This window comes from Dendrobium catenatum, unplaced genomic scaffold (genome assembly GCF_001605985.2).
Source record: "Dendrobium catenatum unplaced genomic scaffold, ASM160598v2 fragScaff_scaffold_853, whole genome shotgun sequence".
Classification (NCBI taxonomy): domain Eukaryota; kingdom Viridiplantae; phylum Streptophyta; class Magnoliopsida; order Asparagales; family Orchidaceae; genus Dendrobium; species Dendrobium catenatum.
In genome coordinates this window covers 6,421,211-6,438,843 of record NW_021319315.1, presented here as the reverse complement: position 1 = coordinate 6,438,843, position 17,633 = coordinate 6,421,211, and the positions used below count along the sequence as shown (strand labels likewise).

At 34.8% G+C, this 17,633-nt stretch overlaps 1 protein-coding gene across 1 annotated transcript; it reads left to right on the top strand.

Annotated features, from left to right (window-relative positions):
- The first annotated feature begins 7,457 nt into the window (after positions 1-7,457).
- Positions 7,458-14,941, top strand: LOC110107411. The gene is made up of 2 exons (XM_020837674.2): positions 7,458-7,581; positions 13,116-14,941. The coding sequence occupies exon 2, from the start codon at positions 13,150-13,152 to the stop codon at positions 14,722-14,724; it is 1,575 nt and encodes a 524-aa protein (XP_020693333.1). The 5' UTR covers positions 7,458-7,581; positions 13,116-13,149; the 3' UTR covers positions 14,725-14,941.
- The last annotated feature ends 2,692 nt before the right edge of the window (positions 14,942-17,633 follow it).

Sequence of the window (17,633 nt, the reverse complement as noted above, 5' to 3'; positions counted from 1 at the left end):
AAACTATTTTTTAATCTTTATTATAAGGGTTTTTAGGCAATTGACCCCCCTATAAGTTTTAAAATACTATGGTCTTTAAACAATTATCCCCAGTATAATTGAATACATTGTTAAGGAATGATGAACCAAATACAAAGAGAAATAGTAAATCAAAATTTGTTCTGGGGGCGCTGCCCACAGATAACCCCGTAGGGGTGTTGCCCCTTCACCCCGTGACCTGACCGAGCAGGTCGAACCCCGACAGGGGGCGCTGCCCCCTTGGACCCTCTACACCATGCCAAAAAATTACTATGAAAATTGAGAGAAAATAATATATATTATTTTTTTTCTTGTATAGTTCTTATATTAGAACATACAAAGAGATGGAATAAACTCACTAAGAGACGCAACTCTTAATAAAAAAAAAAAAGAAAGACAATTGCTCAGACAGTCTCACAGTGCTGCTCACAGTGCTGCTCACAGCGTTGCAGCACCAAGTTGGAGTGCCACAACGCTCCCACTCTTGTATTTCAACCTACATGTCAACGCCGAGATTAAAATAATAAAGAATCACTTTATATAAGAAAGCTAATAAAAATTTAACTAAGTTTAATAATTTTGAACTTGAATTTAGGGAGGCTAATATATTTTATATTATTATTTTTAAAAGGCAGCTCGCTCTTGTGTTAACAAGCTGAGTCAAGATGGGTTCAAGCTTGGCTTTTTTTTTTTAAGGAATTTTTTTTTTCAAAAAGGACAAAAAGGTTATAGCTTAGGCAAAAACAGTCAAGCCACACACCCGAGGCAGCCAAAACCAAAAACAAATACAAAGAGAACATTGAAAGAGGGAGAAGAAGGCACAATGGCCATCAGGCTCAGCAAAAGCTCACACTACGAACCGCTCCAAATTCGGGCACGGACCATCCAGAGGGGAGAAAGAGCCCACCAAAAGCCAGGCAACCACCATCACCGCTAAGAAGAAACACCACCTAAGGTTGCCAACTAGCCACGGATTGGAACGGTGAGCTCGAGCCACATCATTGCCCAGAGACCGCTCGCAAAATTCGTAAGACCAACATAAAACATAACCAAAAAAGGCAACAAGAATCCGCAAAAAAGGGGGGCAACGTAGCATCCACCGCACTCAATTATTTTCGACCTCATGTACCCCTCCCACAATAGGAAACAAATACAACGGGACTGTCCTTGAGAAAATCACACTTAACAGCAGGTTCATCCTCCCCACTAGCCTCCGAAGAGGAATCAGACGAAACTTGGAGCCAATCTATTTGCAACCTAACCGCCTCCCCCGAATTGTCACCCACATGATCAACCAAAGCCTTAGGAGATAAAAGGTTAACCGGAACCTCAACAAACCGACCAGTAACGTGGTCAATAGGCGTAACAGGGGAAACAGATAGAGGTAGCCATATCAATTTTAAGAGGTTTGCCAAAGATCAAACCCAAGCCATGAAGGATGCAAGGGGAGAAGAGGTGGGGGCGCAGTTGAGGGAAAGAAACCCAAATAGGGACAATCGGCGACTCGACTCCGACATCCACAAGAGGCGACCATTTAGAAAGCTTGACTTGTTAGCTCACTGAGCTCTGCATATAAGCCATCTATTGAGGCAAGCCCAAATCTGCTCATGAGTTGGATTGATTCACTTACACTCCAATTGGAAATCTCCTAATTCATTAAATGGCCAATCCCTCTCCCCGCCCTACACTCAACCCAATTTTTTTCTCCAAGATGAGGAAGTTTAAGGTTTATTTTTTCTAATAATAGTAACTGATATGTAATACAATTTTTATAATTGAATGATATATTTTGTCAGGGAATTAATCTTCATTTGCTTGTTTCTTTGTAGCTTTTAAAGTTGGCATTTTCTTGAAGAGATTAAGTGATTATCATTCTGTATCTTAAGTTTTTACTTATCTTCTGTAACCATCCGATCTCAATCTTCGTTACACCTCCCCTAATTATCCTACAAGATCAACCACAACACAACCGAAGCCACACTAATGCTCTAAAATCTTATCTACTCGTCTCCAATTGAACATGATTAGGACCTATTCTTGTTCCCTACCCCCGGATACCTATAAAAATTCCATCAAACCTTACCATCTAGTCCAAATCTTTAGTTTAATTACTAAGCTAATTGTTCACTATCATTTTCCACTATTTAGCACATTTACAACTCGTTTCCTTAAAGAGAACTTTCAAGTCCTTCCAAATTGACCTAAGGTACATTAGTCATGCACATTTAAACTTTTGGTCTTAGTAATGCACGAATATCCAACTCACAAACAGAAAGAGAGAGAAGTAAAACACCCGATCTTTTTTACGTGGAAAGTCCGAAGAGGACAAAAATACGGGGTCACGCCCAGGTGAAAAGACTCTATTAAATTTGAGAGAATTATAAAGGTTGACTCATCCCTTAACTTAGTCACGGTCAAATTACAGTAGTTTGGAGAGTTAGGACAATGTATGACGACTGTCGGGCAGATGTCCGACGACATGCATCCAAGTAAAAGTTCAGTTGATATGGAATGATCTGGCGACGGTCGGTGGTCGGTGGCCGGACGGTGACCAACTAAGGTCGGGTTGAAATCCTGCACCAATCGTTGGCCGAGTGGAAGTTCGACGGTGGTCGGTGGCCGGGCGATGCTCCGACGAAAGTTCAGCTAAAGTCTGGCGATGATTGGCAGCTGAGCGGTGGTTCGACGATGGTCGGGCTAAAGTTCGGTGCTGGTCAGCGGTTAGGTGAAATTCCGGTGGCAGTCGATGGCCAAGTGGAAGTTTAGCAGCTGTTGACGGCCAGACGGTGGTTCGACGATGGTCATGTTGATGTTCAACGACGATTGGCGGCCGAGTTAAAGTCTGGCGGCGGTCAGCGGCCAGGCGGTAGTCCGACGACGGTTGGGCTGAAGTCTAGTGGTGGCCGGCCTGAAGTTCGACGGTGATCGATGGCTGAGCGGTGGTCCTCTGGCAGTCCGACGGCAGTTGATGGGGTTTCGGCGGTGGTGGTGCTGGAGCTCTTGAAGCCTTAGAGCTCTCCGTAATCTCTAGCGAAATGTCCCCTTTCATGTAGAGAGTTGGGTTTATTTATAGATTTTCATGAGTAGCATACCTCGTAAGTTTAGAGAAGATCCATGGCATATTTAGAGTGCTTTATCAGATGGCGCGGCTCAGATTGATTCCCCCGACCATAGAGAGTTTATCAACTTTTTATGTGCCTTAACAATGTCATAATTCTGTAATCTTGGGTACGCTGGATTCGTCTCTTTGAGCCACTCAATTTGACTATAAGCATGCCATATTTAAGTATCATTTTATCGTCCAAATACTGCTTTGAATCTTCCAAATGTTATTTGGGCCACCGATTTGTACCCATTTGGGCTCGGATTGGACTGATTTTGTTCTTGTTATGTTCGTCTCTTTGAGATGTTCAGTTTGAGTACGAGTTTGCTGAAATTGTAATTCACTAATTCAGATGATTCCGAGTTTAATTTTGAAAGTTTCCAACTTGAACATGCCTCGAGATGATTTTTGGTGACGCATCAAAAAATATTTTATAATTTCATTAATATGTATATATTTCAATTTTTTTTTCTTATTTTTATGTGTCATAAGCCTCTACTTCGTCAGAATGAATGAATATAAATATTTTTATAGTTATTTTTAAATAAATATAATATATAAATTATTAATAAAACTAATTTTTAAATAAATTAAAAGGCTTTGAAATTCGCTCTGAACAATTTTTTTTGTCACTATATGCTTTTACCATTTTTTAATGGTGGAGGACCAATGAAGACTTGGGCTTTGTTTTTTACTACTTATCGTCTTATCCTGAGTAATTTTTTTTTAAAATAATTTTAAAGAGATGGGTTGCAGCCTTGCAGGTCGATCGAAGAAAATTTTCTTCCAATATTAACCGCGCTTGAATTCCCTAATATAGTAATATGCATAATTTTTTTTTTTAATTTTGCACAAAAAACATTTTTATTTTTTGCACAACATTTTCTTTTATAAATGAAAATATGAATTAATTTATTAGACAAAATCATTATGTTATGAAAGAGGATGATTATTTAATTTTATAACTAAAAAAAAATAACACCAATAAACTCAGTCCTTAACCTCACTCAATTTGAGGTACATCAATTCCAATCATTATAATGAACTCCGTTCTCGATACGATCAATATTTATTGTAGGCTAACAAATTTGTAATTGTATGATAAGTTGAAGAGTTGGTAAGGCAAAAAATATCACGGAGACAGAATGAGAGAAATACATTCATATAATTGTGATCAAGAGACAAGAACGTGGCAGTGTTGGTCAGGCAGCGGTGACCCAATAATACCTATTGGATGGCAATAGTTTAATTGTGGCGACACTATGACGTGGTGATCTCATAGTAATGCCCAGGTAGCAGCTGATAAATAATAGTGATTTGGCGATGACAATGATCTAATGGGTCTAGTCAGGTGATGGCAAATTGACAACAATAGTTTGTTGGCGATCGTTTGATAATGGGGATCAGGTGATCGTGATTCGACATTAGTGGTCCGTTGATGGCATTGGTCCAACAATTGTGATGTGGTCGGCCACTGACAGTCCGACGACGACATTTGAGCTGTGGGAGATTGCTGTTGTTGGATTAACACCTAATCATCATTATTAGACTACCATCTAAGCAACAGTCAGACATTTACTACCCGACTATCATCATCGAATCACCATCAGATCGTGGTCACAGGAGCTTCATCTCCTAAACATTCTTATCAAGCCACCTACTGATTATCATCATTAGGCCTTTGCCGCTCGACCACGGCCTTTTGTAACCTTTCTATCCTACATTCACTAAGAAGTAAGAACAATAACTTGGGAACAAATTTAAGCACAACACATGTACATTAACCAATTTACTTAATTGTTGCACTCCGAAGCCTAATAGTCTAAGCACTAATTAAAACATTAGCCAACGTTAGCATCGCATTGGTTGGCTCGTAGAACTTGTCAATCAAGATAATAATTATCAGGCGAAATTTCCAGTTGGAAACCACATAGCCAAACAACGATTGAAACGTATACAACGCTACATTCAAATGGTTGACTCCAAGAATTTGTCGAACTAAATAGTAGGCAACATTTAAAAAATAAATAAACTATTTAAAATAATACTAATGATCATAACCTTAGGTTAATTAAAGGAAGGAGTTAGATCTTTTAGCAGCTCAGTCATCCCAATCTTTTTTTTTCTCTTAAGCTTGATTTGTGACAATTGTTTTATTATTTTATAAAGCTGTTATAGAGAAAATAATTTTTTGAAATTATTGTAGAAAATAACTTTTTCGTATCAATTTTTTTAAAAAGTAATGAAAAAATAATAGTGAAATATAAATTATAGTTACGGTCTGAAAAATAAAGAGTAAGAAAGCTGTCTCAAACGGAATCATTTGAGATAGCTTTCTTACCACTTTCTAAAACAACTTTTTAGTACAAAAATTTTTCGTTAAAAAAAACTGGTTTAGAAAGCAATAAGAAAATTATCTCAAATGAAATCTTAAATTTTTTTGTAAGGTGTTTTTTATAGGATTATTTATTTTTATTCTTACTTTTCTAAGATAAGACTCATTTAAATATTTTGACAAGCCAGATTTATTATCAGTCTCTTTATTAACAGTAATATAAAAATTAGAAAAGTATTTTAGAAATTTTTGTGCTATTTTTTCCGAAAAAAATTATGATTATATTTTGGTGTGTGAATTTATCTAAAGTATTATTTTATGCGTTAAACGTTCAAGAATAATATTTAACTTAATCAATGTTATTTTATTTGATATTATCCATCAAAATAGTGTCATTGATTTACTCATTTGGAATAGCGCTTCTCATTATGATGACCAATTCAAAGAAGATTAGTTGTGTATAATAATGCATTCACTTGCTCATTTATATCAAAGAGATATAAATTAGTCGATGAATATTTGTACTCTTCATCAGCCTTTTATATCTTTTATTTATTATTTAGGCTTGGTCCAGAACAATTTTCTTTATACAGTAAATTTTTAGCACAAAAAACATAAAAAAAATTGCGGCCAAAATATGTCCCATCAAAAAAAAAGTTTCGTTCGAGATAACTTTTAACCATTGTTTTTTCATTGATTTAAAAAAAAAAATTGTACTAAAAAGTTGTTGTAAAAGGCTTCGTTTGGGATACCTTTCTTACTATTTCTAAAGCAACTTTACATTAAAAAATTTTTAAATTCAAGACATTTTTGAACTAAAAAGCTGTTTTAAGAAGCAATAAGAGCACAATCGAAACATGCTTTGTTGTCTAGTTCAAGGTAAACCAAAATCTTAGGATGAAATGTTAGGACAGACGAAATTTGCTTACAATTTAATGCATAATCTTTCTATTGGCATTTGCCCTTTTGGTATTGTTTACACTAAACTTCCAAATCATCTTGTAGATGTGGTTGTACTTCCTAAATGCAAAAATAAGTTTGCTGAAGCTTTAATAGATCAAGCTACCTTTATCATAGGTGAAGTTCGGCGTCCATCTCATTGTATCAAATTCCCACTACTTAAGTAATTTGCCGTAGTACTATAGGGATACTAATGACATTTTCTAGTTCTTCTATTAAAGTGTTACAAGCAGCATATATAAGCTGCTAATTTACAAAAGAAACATTATTGAATACCATACAAAGTTATACAAGAGAACTGGATTGCTTGTTTTCTCTGCGCAGGTCCTCGTTTTTGTTGATATTTAAATTTTAAATGTTATGTGAGTAAATAAATTTAGAGGTTAAATACATAAATTTTAATTTTTGAATGTTATGTATGTAAATTTCATTAAAAAAGAAAGGGAGTTTTACATACATACCACTTAATACTATTCTATTTACATGTTTAACACCTAAAACTTTAATATTACATAAATACCACCCATAGTTCATTTTCATACAAAATATGAGTGGTAGGAAAGAAATATAAGTGGTATATTTGATATTAAAATAATATAGGGTGGTATGGATGTAATATTAAAGTTTTAGGTGTTAGATATATAAATAGGATGTTATAAAGTGGTATGTATGTAAATTTCCCAAAAAGAAATTGACTCATTCTTACTACTTTCTTCGTGTTTTTTTTTTGGGACATTTAGGCCATTTAAGGCAAACTCACACACACAACGCATACACAAAGACTCGAACCTTGGACTTCTTAGTTGGAAGCCTAAACTCTCAACCAATAGGCCAAGGAGAATTGTGTACTTTCTTCGTGTTCCAAAGCGCTTTCTGTAAGCGCTTCCATAAGAACGGACAATGAAGTAGTTTCTCTTTAACCTTTATCTGATAACGAAATCATGATTAATATATATTTGGAATTAGTATTATTGCGTTATCATTATAATTAACAAGCTTGATTGTCCCTTTCTTCTCTTGATTTTATAAGTAAATCATATATTTTTCCCTCTTTACAATAGACTGAGGAAGAAAAACCATTCGCTGACTTTCTGACAAGCTAGAGAAGAGGAGCAAGGGAGAGCAGTCGAGATTTCTCTCCTTAATTAGCCTGTGCTCTTCAAAGGTACGTGATGCATCTCTCTCTCTCTCTCTCTCTCTCTCTCTCTCTCTCTCTCTCTCTTTCGTGTGTTGATGGCTTATTACCAGAACAGAAGGTTTTATTTTAGACATGTTCATTTGGTAATAACAGTTTACTGGATTGATTTCTGAAAGAATTACAGCGTTGAATCAAGGATTTTGGGATGGGAAAATATATATAAAGTTTGAGAAAGAAATATTGAAAATGAATTTTATTTGAATATTTCATTGAGCTTATTTGATCAGAACTGTTTATTAGAACTGTTGAAAGGAAAGAAAAATTAACATGTATCTTGTCTGATTCTCTTGCTGTTTAAATTGTTGTTTAGTTTATTTTATTTTATTGTTTGTTGTGATCTTTCGTGCTTTCTCTTTTGGGTTGTTTAAGTACTTAAGTGTTAATTCATGGAGCAGTATATATTATAACACTGCCAAAATATGTAAATACTGATTGTGGGCTATCAAATGTATCAGTCCGAACTTGATCTCTCTTTGAATCCAAATGTATTTTGAGTCAAGTTGACTTGACCCATAAAGAGTCGATTTGTTAGTCAACTTGAAATGAGTTCGACTTGACTTGGCTTGATTCCAATCGATTCGAAATCACAAAAGATTAGAATTATGTGAGCACAAAGTCAACTGTTGAATGCATGAATATGTAGAACATGGATTACAACCTGAAATTGACTCGGAAAAAACAAATCAATTTCAAATGGACTCGAAACCGGCACAGATTTCAAGTAGTTTTTAAGTTTATGTAAAATTGTCAATCCAGCATGAGAGTATTGAGCTTAATCCATATTAGATGATTAAAATTGCATTGATATAAAGAGTAATTAAGGCTTCGTTTGAGATAGCTTTCTTGTTACTTTTTAAAAAAGTTTTTTAGTACAAAACATTTTTGAATAAGAAATTTTTGTACTAAAAATTTGTTTTAGAAATCAATAAAAAAGCTGTCCCAAATGAAGCCCAATTTGTAAGTGAATTTGGCTTTATGTTAGGCCTAATTTGATATTTTTGATCTAAACTCATAAACACACGAGGAGGGTTGACAACAAGGATGGTGATCACCAAATTACTTGGAGAAGAGCAAAGGGTTACAGTTCTAACAGTATACAATGAAATAGTAAAATAAAATATGAAAATAAGAGGAAAAAAAGATTCCAGCGAAGGAAGCATCTTAAGCTTTTGGATTAAGAGCTGCCAATTGTTAAATCGAACAAGGAACGAAGAAAACAAGGTGAAAGAGAGATGAAAACTCCAGAAAGAAAATTAAATTAGGAATTGAAACAGAGAGAAAGTTTAAAAAAATCATGGAATTGATCATGCCAATAATTGTTAATTTGTTTCTTATTTGTTAAGTTCTGCACAATATATGCAGGCCTGGTTTAACATGGTGGAGCCATTTGTTGTGCGTGGGAAAATAATTAGGTGGCTTGGCTTGTGAAAATGCTGCGTAGTTATATATAATTTGAATTTTTTTTTTGTTCTTAGATTCTCTTGCTATCATCTATATAAAAGATGTTCTAGCTTGCAAAAGTTTTCGTAAACTCTTTCGCCTATTCCCTCATTTGAATTCTTGATTTCATCACCTGATGTTCCACCCTAACAAGAATAATATTTTCAGAAATATCTCTCACTTGGATGTAAGCTGATTGAGCAGGATGAATAAACTTAGGCTTCGTTAAGCCCTCTAGTTTTACCTAAATAAATTTTCCTAATTCTCTTTCAAAACTGAGTTCAAATAAGCCATCTAGCTTTCCCTAAATAAACTTTCCTAATTTCCTCCTAATTTTGATTTTCTATGGTAAGTAATTAAAGGTAGAATTAATCTCCTTTGAGCCCCCCTCTCTCCTTGTTATAACTTAAAATTTTGAAATTTACATTTTAACTATAACAGTCAAGAATTTTTTTAGCATTCATTATAAGCTCAAATCATAAGCCTTCTTCTCCATAATATCTCTATTATTGTGTTTTAGTTTTTCTAATTTTTTTCATAATTTTTGGGCACTAGTAAAATTTCTTAAGAAATTGGCACTTGTCGGTACAAGTGGGGGTTTTGGGATCGCCAGGTGTCTGTTTTTCAAACTGATTTCACTAGAATTTTCTAAATAAAATGGGCTTTTTATGTATATTTTTTATAATTTTTGAAATCCCCAAAAGAATTTTTATGAATTTTATACTAAAAAATCATTAGAATATATTATTATATTATTATTTTATATAAAAATATAATTCCACTATTATTATTTATTAAATCCCTTTGTTTTCTTTTCATTCCCATTAACAAAGAAGTTTTTTTGGGGAATTTAGAGAAAATAGAGGAGAGAGAAGGGAGAAAAGCTTAGGTTTGGTTGTAGAACGATTTTTGTCCGTTGGCCCAGTTGGAAAATTTGCTTGTCTCAAGGTAGGTGCCTATTTCATATTTCAATAATTTTGTATTTGTTGATATTTTTTTTATCAAATTTGTATTTCGGTTACCGAAATTGTTGTTAACTTTGTTTTGGAAAAATTTTTATCGCGTAATTTTTTATATGTTATAGATGTTCTGATTAAAAATATTTTGAGTATATTTTGAAAATTTTGTGTCTGATGATTTTGAAAAAACAGCCATTTTATCCTACTCAAAAATTTATTTTGAAATCTAAACATAATGCTTCAATTTAATTAAAGTTTCATAATGATGTTTTACACGATCTCTAGTAATTTGATTATGTTTGGAAATTGTAAATTTTTCCTCAGTATTATTTTTGTTGTCTACCATTACAACATTTTGGTAATATCTGAATTGAGTCACACTATGTTTTAATTAATGAAATGCATTTAAAAATATGTTGTAAAGTGTTGTGATGCGATGTCAGCGTTAGTAGGCAATAGATGTGAGATTCTGTAATGCTGGCGCTAGTGGGTGACCGATGTGGGATTCCATTATGTCGCCGCCAATAGGCGACTGAGGTGGGATTTTATTATCAAAGTGTTATGATGTCTGTGCCCTGACGCCCGAAGTGGGATTTTGGTCACGAAGATACATGAAAATTTGGTCTTAAGAGCTATTCTGATAATCGTTATGAAGTGTTTGTTTATAATTCAGATAATTTTGTATTTATTTAATTGTATTCAATTTCATTACATAATTCAGATCAATTCTTTTTATTTTGGTTATTGATTTATGTTTTAGGCTACAATAACCTACTGAGCCGTGTTAGCTCATCCCTTCTTTTGCTTTTGTTTTCAAGTTTGGGGAAGGGTAAGGATCGAGCTAAGTAGTTTGGATAGCATACTTCAATTTGTGTTGTAGGTTGCTTTAGTTAGTTTTGATTTTTTTGCAAGCTTGACTTTTATTTTTTGTTGTGCTCTCTGTTGTCAAGTGCTATTGTAGATAGATTTCAAATTTTATATGTTTTGAATGATGTATAAAAAATAATATTAAGATTCACTGGTCTTCTTTTTTATATTGCAATTAAACAGTAATTCTGTGTAGTGTATAAATTAAAAGTTTTATTTCAATACTTCTCCGACCAGATCATTGGGTCAACCTTGCCACAATTGAACACGGTATGATCTGTGTGCTATCAGGTCATATCGGGTCAGGTTGTGAAACTCCTTTCCCGCTGTCCACACTAGTGGGGCTCACAAGGATATTCTGCTTGCCAGCTAGATTGGGCCCCCTTGTTGGTGCTAGGTTGATAGACTGAACCGGCTTAGCTGGCCATCAATATGACAAAATTAATAGGATAAAATATGTTTGGTACAAAGTTTATGGTTACAAAAATTGGTATCATGGCTTCAAAAATTTATTTTGGTGGTCTTAAAACCAAAAGATGCTCTCCCATCTAGAGTCATTTCAAGTGATGACATATACTCTTTTTTGAAAGAAGGCGCCCATTTTTATCTTTTCTTTGAATGCCCATTCTCTTTCAATATTCTGAAAGCCTACATTCATGATGGAAAATTCTTTCACATGCGAGGCAATTTCTCTCAAATTCTAATCCATGCTGACAATATCACTTATAAGTTCACTAAGAGATTTTTCTCTACTTCCACACACATCTCTGTGTTAGTCTATCTAAAATATGATTGTGTTCGGAATTTATTTTTTGTACAACGTCTTGGCGTTGTGTACCCAAGCGTCCCGGCATTGTATTCCCAAGTGCCCTAGTGTTACAAAGTTTGCTAGGAAAAATGACAGAGAGCAGAGCGTTGCAACTCTCTAGATTAGAATTTGAGCGCCACAACACTGCGAGGCAGACCAGATAGTTTTCCTTCTCTTTTTTTTTAGGGTGGCGTCCCTTGATATTATTTACTTGCCTGTTTCTTTTATTTTGTGTAAGAATGGTGTAAGATAGATGAAAAACAAGGACAGAGTGAGAGAGAAGAGAGATCTCAAGTTATTTCTCCCAATTTTCATATTAGATTTATTGGTATGGTGTGGCTTCGTGATTTTTTTTTCTCGATTTCAGTTTTTTCCACATTAAATCCTGACGTCCTTTACTTTCCCCTATATTATATTTTTCATGTTGATTTCATTATTGTATTTTACTTCCATCACCAACACTCTCTACACTATATATGGGTTGAAAGAAATTGATGTATATTTAATGTAGAAGACAACAATGTTACAACTCTGATTGCAAAAAATCAGATTGAAATTCGTCAAAAATGCAAAAAATTTAAGCTAACAAGTGAAATACTTGCTCTTATTGTTGATTTTTTTTTCTTCATATAACTGGATTTTTTCTACTCTTTGGCATTCTTGCCACTGTGTTGACTTATTTGTTTTAACTTTTTTGGATTGGGGAATTGTATCGATTTTGCTTGGAAAATTTTTGTTTTGGATTGCTTGCCTGGTTCCCTTCTCTTGCTACTGTGCAATTGTTGACAGTTTTTTTGTCAAAATTTATATTTTGTCTGCCTAGCTCTACCCTTCCGCAGCATTTTCTGTTTTGGATTATGCCTGGAATATATGGCACATTATGTTTGGTTACTCATCCTCACAGATTCTTGAATTTTCTGACGTCTATGATGATATTCAACAACTTATATGTGACTCAACTATGCTGTTAATTTACCCCCCTGAACTCTATTGTTTTGTTGGCTAAATTTAAATGCCCAAATTTCTACTTTAAGAGCTTTAAGCACGGAAAATTATTATGTGCGGTCAACGATCCATTCGGAGGCCAATTATGATGCGTCTTGTCACCCGATGCACAATGATACACAGTGAATTGATGATGTGGTGTGTCTGGATTGACCTTCGGATGGCGTCCGGTGACCGCACGTAATAATTTTGCCTTAAGCACAGCTTCTATCAACCTTAGATAACTTTTAAGGTCAGTTTTTGGTTATCACAAGATGAACCTTGTTTTTTTTTTTCAAGATACATGCAAAGAGCTTGCTTGGCTGCTGTTTCTAATCTCTATAAATATTTTAGAACTTGAAAATTGATGATTTCATTTTTCTCATCAATATAACAGAGATTTCTAAACAAAATTTGGCATTCTAACATACAAACTCATGCAGGATATCTACTATCAATTACTTGTTGCACAAAAGAATGGAGTCTAGTGCCATTGGTGAGACAAAAGAAGCAACAACAGTTAGCACAAATGTAAATCTCGAAGACATCCCAACAGTTACAAAGGTTCTCCTCAATGAGAATCACCGCAAGAAAGGATTCCTGCATTTTTTGAAAGCTAATCCATCGAAAGATTGGTTTCACAAATTCAATTTTGTAACCAGAATCCATCCTTTCTACTTCTTCAACAGAAGTCGGAGCCAGAACACAAGGAGCAGCTCTTCACATCCTGATCTCATAACCGGCACCATAAATGGGAGCCACCGCTTCCATATCCCTTTTATCAGAAAGATCAACTGGGAAGCCATTGTTAGATACTGCAAGAACTGGATCAAGCACCCAATGAATAAAGCTCTTCTTGTTTGGTTCTTCTTTGTTGCTGCCTGCCTTGTTGTGCTCTTCCTGTTCATGGTTGGGCTCCTCAACAATGCCATCCCGAAAAGCTCGGTTCGAAAGAAATGGACAGAGATCTTCAACCAAATCCTCAATGCTCTCTTCACCATCATGTGCTTGTATCAGCACCCGAGGATCTTCCACCATTTGGTTCTCTTATGTAAGTGGAGATCAAAGGACATTCTGGAGCTGAGAAAGATATACTGCAAGAATGGAACAAGAAAGCCACATGAGAGAGCTCATATGATGTTTGTTGTTGTCCTCCTGCACATAACTTGTTTCTCTCAATATGGCCTTTGTACTCTCTTTTGGGCATATTCAAGCGACACGAGGCCTGCCTGGCCACAGATTATCTGCATTGCTACAGGAACTGTAGCACCAGTCATTGCTGGTATTTATGCATTCTTTGGCCCTCTTGGAAGGAAGACTGAAGCTGAGAACGATGAAGAAGCGGTGAGTCAGGTAGCCATGACAATAAATAGCAGAGATGAGAATTCGAATGAGATAAGGCAATACAGCAATAGGGTGGTGGATACTTCACCAGAGTGGATTGGAGGACTCTTTGATTGCTGGGATTATCAAGCTGTTGCTTCTCTCTCCTTCTTCTGCACATTCTGCGTTTTCGGATGGAACATGGAGAGGCTTGGATTTGGTAACATGTATGTTCACATCTTCACATTCGTATTTCTCTGCGGTGCAACAGTTATAGTGTTCTCCGTAACAGCTCTCAATATCAATGATGTTGTAATTAGATACATGGTGGGGATTACAGGCATTGTTCTTTGCATGTTTGGGCTTCTATATGGAGGATTTTGGAGGATTCAAATGAGAAAGAAATTCAAACTTCCTGAAAACCATTTCTGCTGTGGGTATCCAGATTTCACTGATTTCATGCAATGGCTATTCTGTTGGTCATGCTCGCTGGCTCAGGAAGTGAGGACTGGGAACTTTTATGATGTTGAGGATGGTAGATTTTATAGGAAGGAAAGTGAGGAGGGGGAAAATCAGCAAGTGATGGCCATGCCAAGTTTTGGTTCAGCAAATATCCACCCCGCAGTAGACCTAGATGATGACCTGGAGATTCGGAAATGCAGAAGAGGAGAGATTCATGAAGCTGAGATTGATGAGACTACGAGGCCTCCACTTCTGCCAGTAATCTGATGCAAGGGTCTATAAGTGCAATTTGTAATTAGATTGTGTTAGTAACTTTTAAAGTGCCTTTGTAGTTTATAAATAAATAAGTATTAAATGTTTAATATATTTTTGGAGAGTATGAAGGAATGAATGATGTAATGAACAACTATTTTGGTCTTCAATTACCTTCATTCTCTTTCTTAACCTTGCATTTTATGGATTTTTATCATCTGATTAGAAGATAAATGGAAGCACAAGAGTTAGATAGTTGTTGTTGGGATAAAATCATGCAATGAACACAAAAAAAAAAAAAAATTGCAAAGAAGAAGAACACCATGATTTAACGTGAAAAAATCTGAAACCGAAAATAAATCATGGAGCAACACCACACCAAGAAATTCACTATAGAGTTTGGGAGAAGGGAAAATTGTACATATCTCTTCTCCCACACTCTTTCGCGTCTCTCTTGCTGGGGATGACGAGGAGTAAACACACAATGATGAAACATACAAGAAAGTAAAAGCAATGAAAAAATAAAGTATACCAGAATTTACATGGAAAAGGCAAAATAGGGAAAAAGTCACGGAACCACATAACACCAAGAAATTCACTATGAAAATAGAGAGAAATAAATACATATCTCTCTTCTCTCTCACTCACTCCTTACTTCTCTTCTCACATGAACTATTCTTTATATCTAATGCTATAGCAATACAAGAGAAAGCCAAGTAAATAACCCCAAGGGATGCAACCCTTCAGAAAAACGAGAGAGAAAATCGTCCAGTCCATCTCGCAGCGCTACGCGAATAGTTTGGGGTGCTGTGGCCCTCAAGTTTGTTTTTTTTTTAATTTGACCGGCGGTTTAAGACCGCCGGCTAACCGCCGGAATAATTTGCCGCCGGAAAAAACCGCCGGAATTTACTTTCCTACGCGGTTTTTTCCGGCGGCATTTTAACCGCCGGAAAACTGCCGCTAAATTACAAAACCGCAGGAAATTGCCGCCGGAAATGAGTGATTTTCCTGTAGTGTGCAAAGCACCATAACCTAAGCAAGGGGTAAACCCCGAGCACTTCCCAGTAAGAACAACAAACTTGCGGTTTGAGGCAAAAAACCACCCGATTAATCATCACAATCATATTCCACATATAAAACTCCTCACTTTACACTTCATTCTTTACTTAAAACTAACAAAAAGATACTTATATATCACGAAAAGATGCAACCCTTCAAGTTAAGCATGAAAAATAAGAAATAACTGTCTAGCATGACTCATAGCACTACGGGTCTTTTTTGGATTAAAAATTGATTCATTGGTCAACTCAAACATCACCCATTTAATAAACGGGTTGAAAATTGAACTCGAACTTGACTCATTTATTAAAATGATCAATCAACCTGAATTTTTCGGACCTGGTTAGCGGATCATATCATTTATTGACACCCCTAGAATAATTTTTGTTGATTATTTTATGTTCTTACATTTGCTTTAAGCCTATTTTTTTTTTCTTCTTCCTCCTTTTTGTCTTTTCATTATTGGAATTATGGCTTTCTGATATTTAAAACTTTGACATTATGAACATCATACCGAGGTGGGACTTCTAGTATATTTTAATAGTTTTGAAATTTTAAATAAGTGAAAGATCACTGGGTAAAAGAGTTGGTTGAAAATAAAAAATATCGAAAGAAATTAACCTTTTAATTATAAATAATTCAAAGAAGATAAATCAACAGTTAATATAATATATCATAATTAAGAGTTAACACCTTTTAAGAATCTCAAATTTTTATATTTTTTTCATATTAAAATGTTCAAATAATGGAGGACTATCACAAAATTAACAAAATAATAAGAATATTATTTGGATCTTTAGGAAGTTGGAACAAATAAAGAGTGAAAGACTGATTCAATTATGAAACGAGGATTCAAATGGGTGTGCAATTGAACACTTTAAATTTATTTAAAAATCCATTAATTAATTCAAATACTCATAATTGAAACACTTAAAGAAGAAATTAATATAGCAATTAAATATTGTTGTGTGCTACGACATTCGTGGCGGTGAGAAATAAATAGTTTAATGTCCTAGTTTTATACGAAGACCAACATGCACACAAATAAAGAGAAAGAATGGGTGCAAGAAACATAAGAGATAATATATTTTTTTACTTTAAAAACTCGAGGTAAAATCACGGGAACTAACCCAATTGAAATGATTCTACTTGTATACGTCACTTATTGCAAATGATTTCCTTCCTCAGAGGAAGACATCGACACAACATAATAAATATACATTGTGTAGAACACATTATATGATTGGTAGGAAGAACCGAATGGCATAAGAGATGTTTTTAAGGGATCATTGGCCTACCTGTTTGGTCAAAGATCAATAGTCAGAGGTATCAGAGTACTATAGTCGGGCGACGGAGTGTTTGATCATAAAGAATTCATTCATCATCATTTAATTGTCTTAAGACTATAGTATGGAATGTCCAAATTTTTGAGATAAATGACAGTAATTCCTTAAATTTTTTTATTAATCATAGCTCTAACTAAAAATATGTTAAAAAACCAACCAATCAGTATTTATATTAACAAAAATTTTTAGTAAATATTTTATCCACAGTTAATGAGACAAAAAAAATCCTAGACACCTAGTGTTATTTTCAGATGATTGTACTCTAACTCATAAAGCACTAGTTGAAAACAAATTCGAGAATCCTGATGGACAGGATTAGTGAGATTAAGGTTTCATTTGGAACGATTTTTTTCTTGCTTCTTAAAGTAGCTTTTAGTATAAAAATTAAAATATTTGTACTAAAAAACCGCTTTAAGAAGCAATAAAAAAGTCGTCCCAAACGAAGCCTAAAGCTCAAATCGAAAGTTGAGTGACCACGACTCCGCATGATTTACACTCATATCTTACCTAACAAAAATG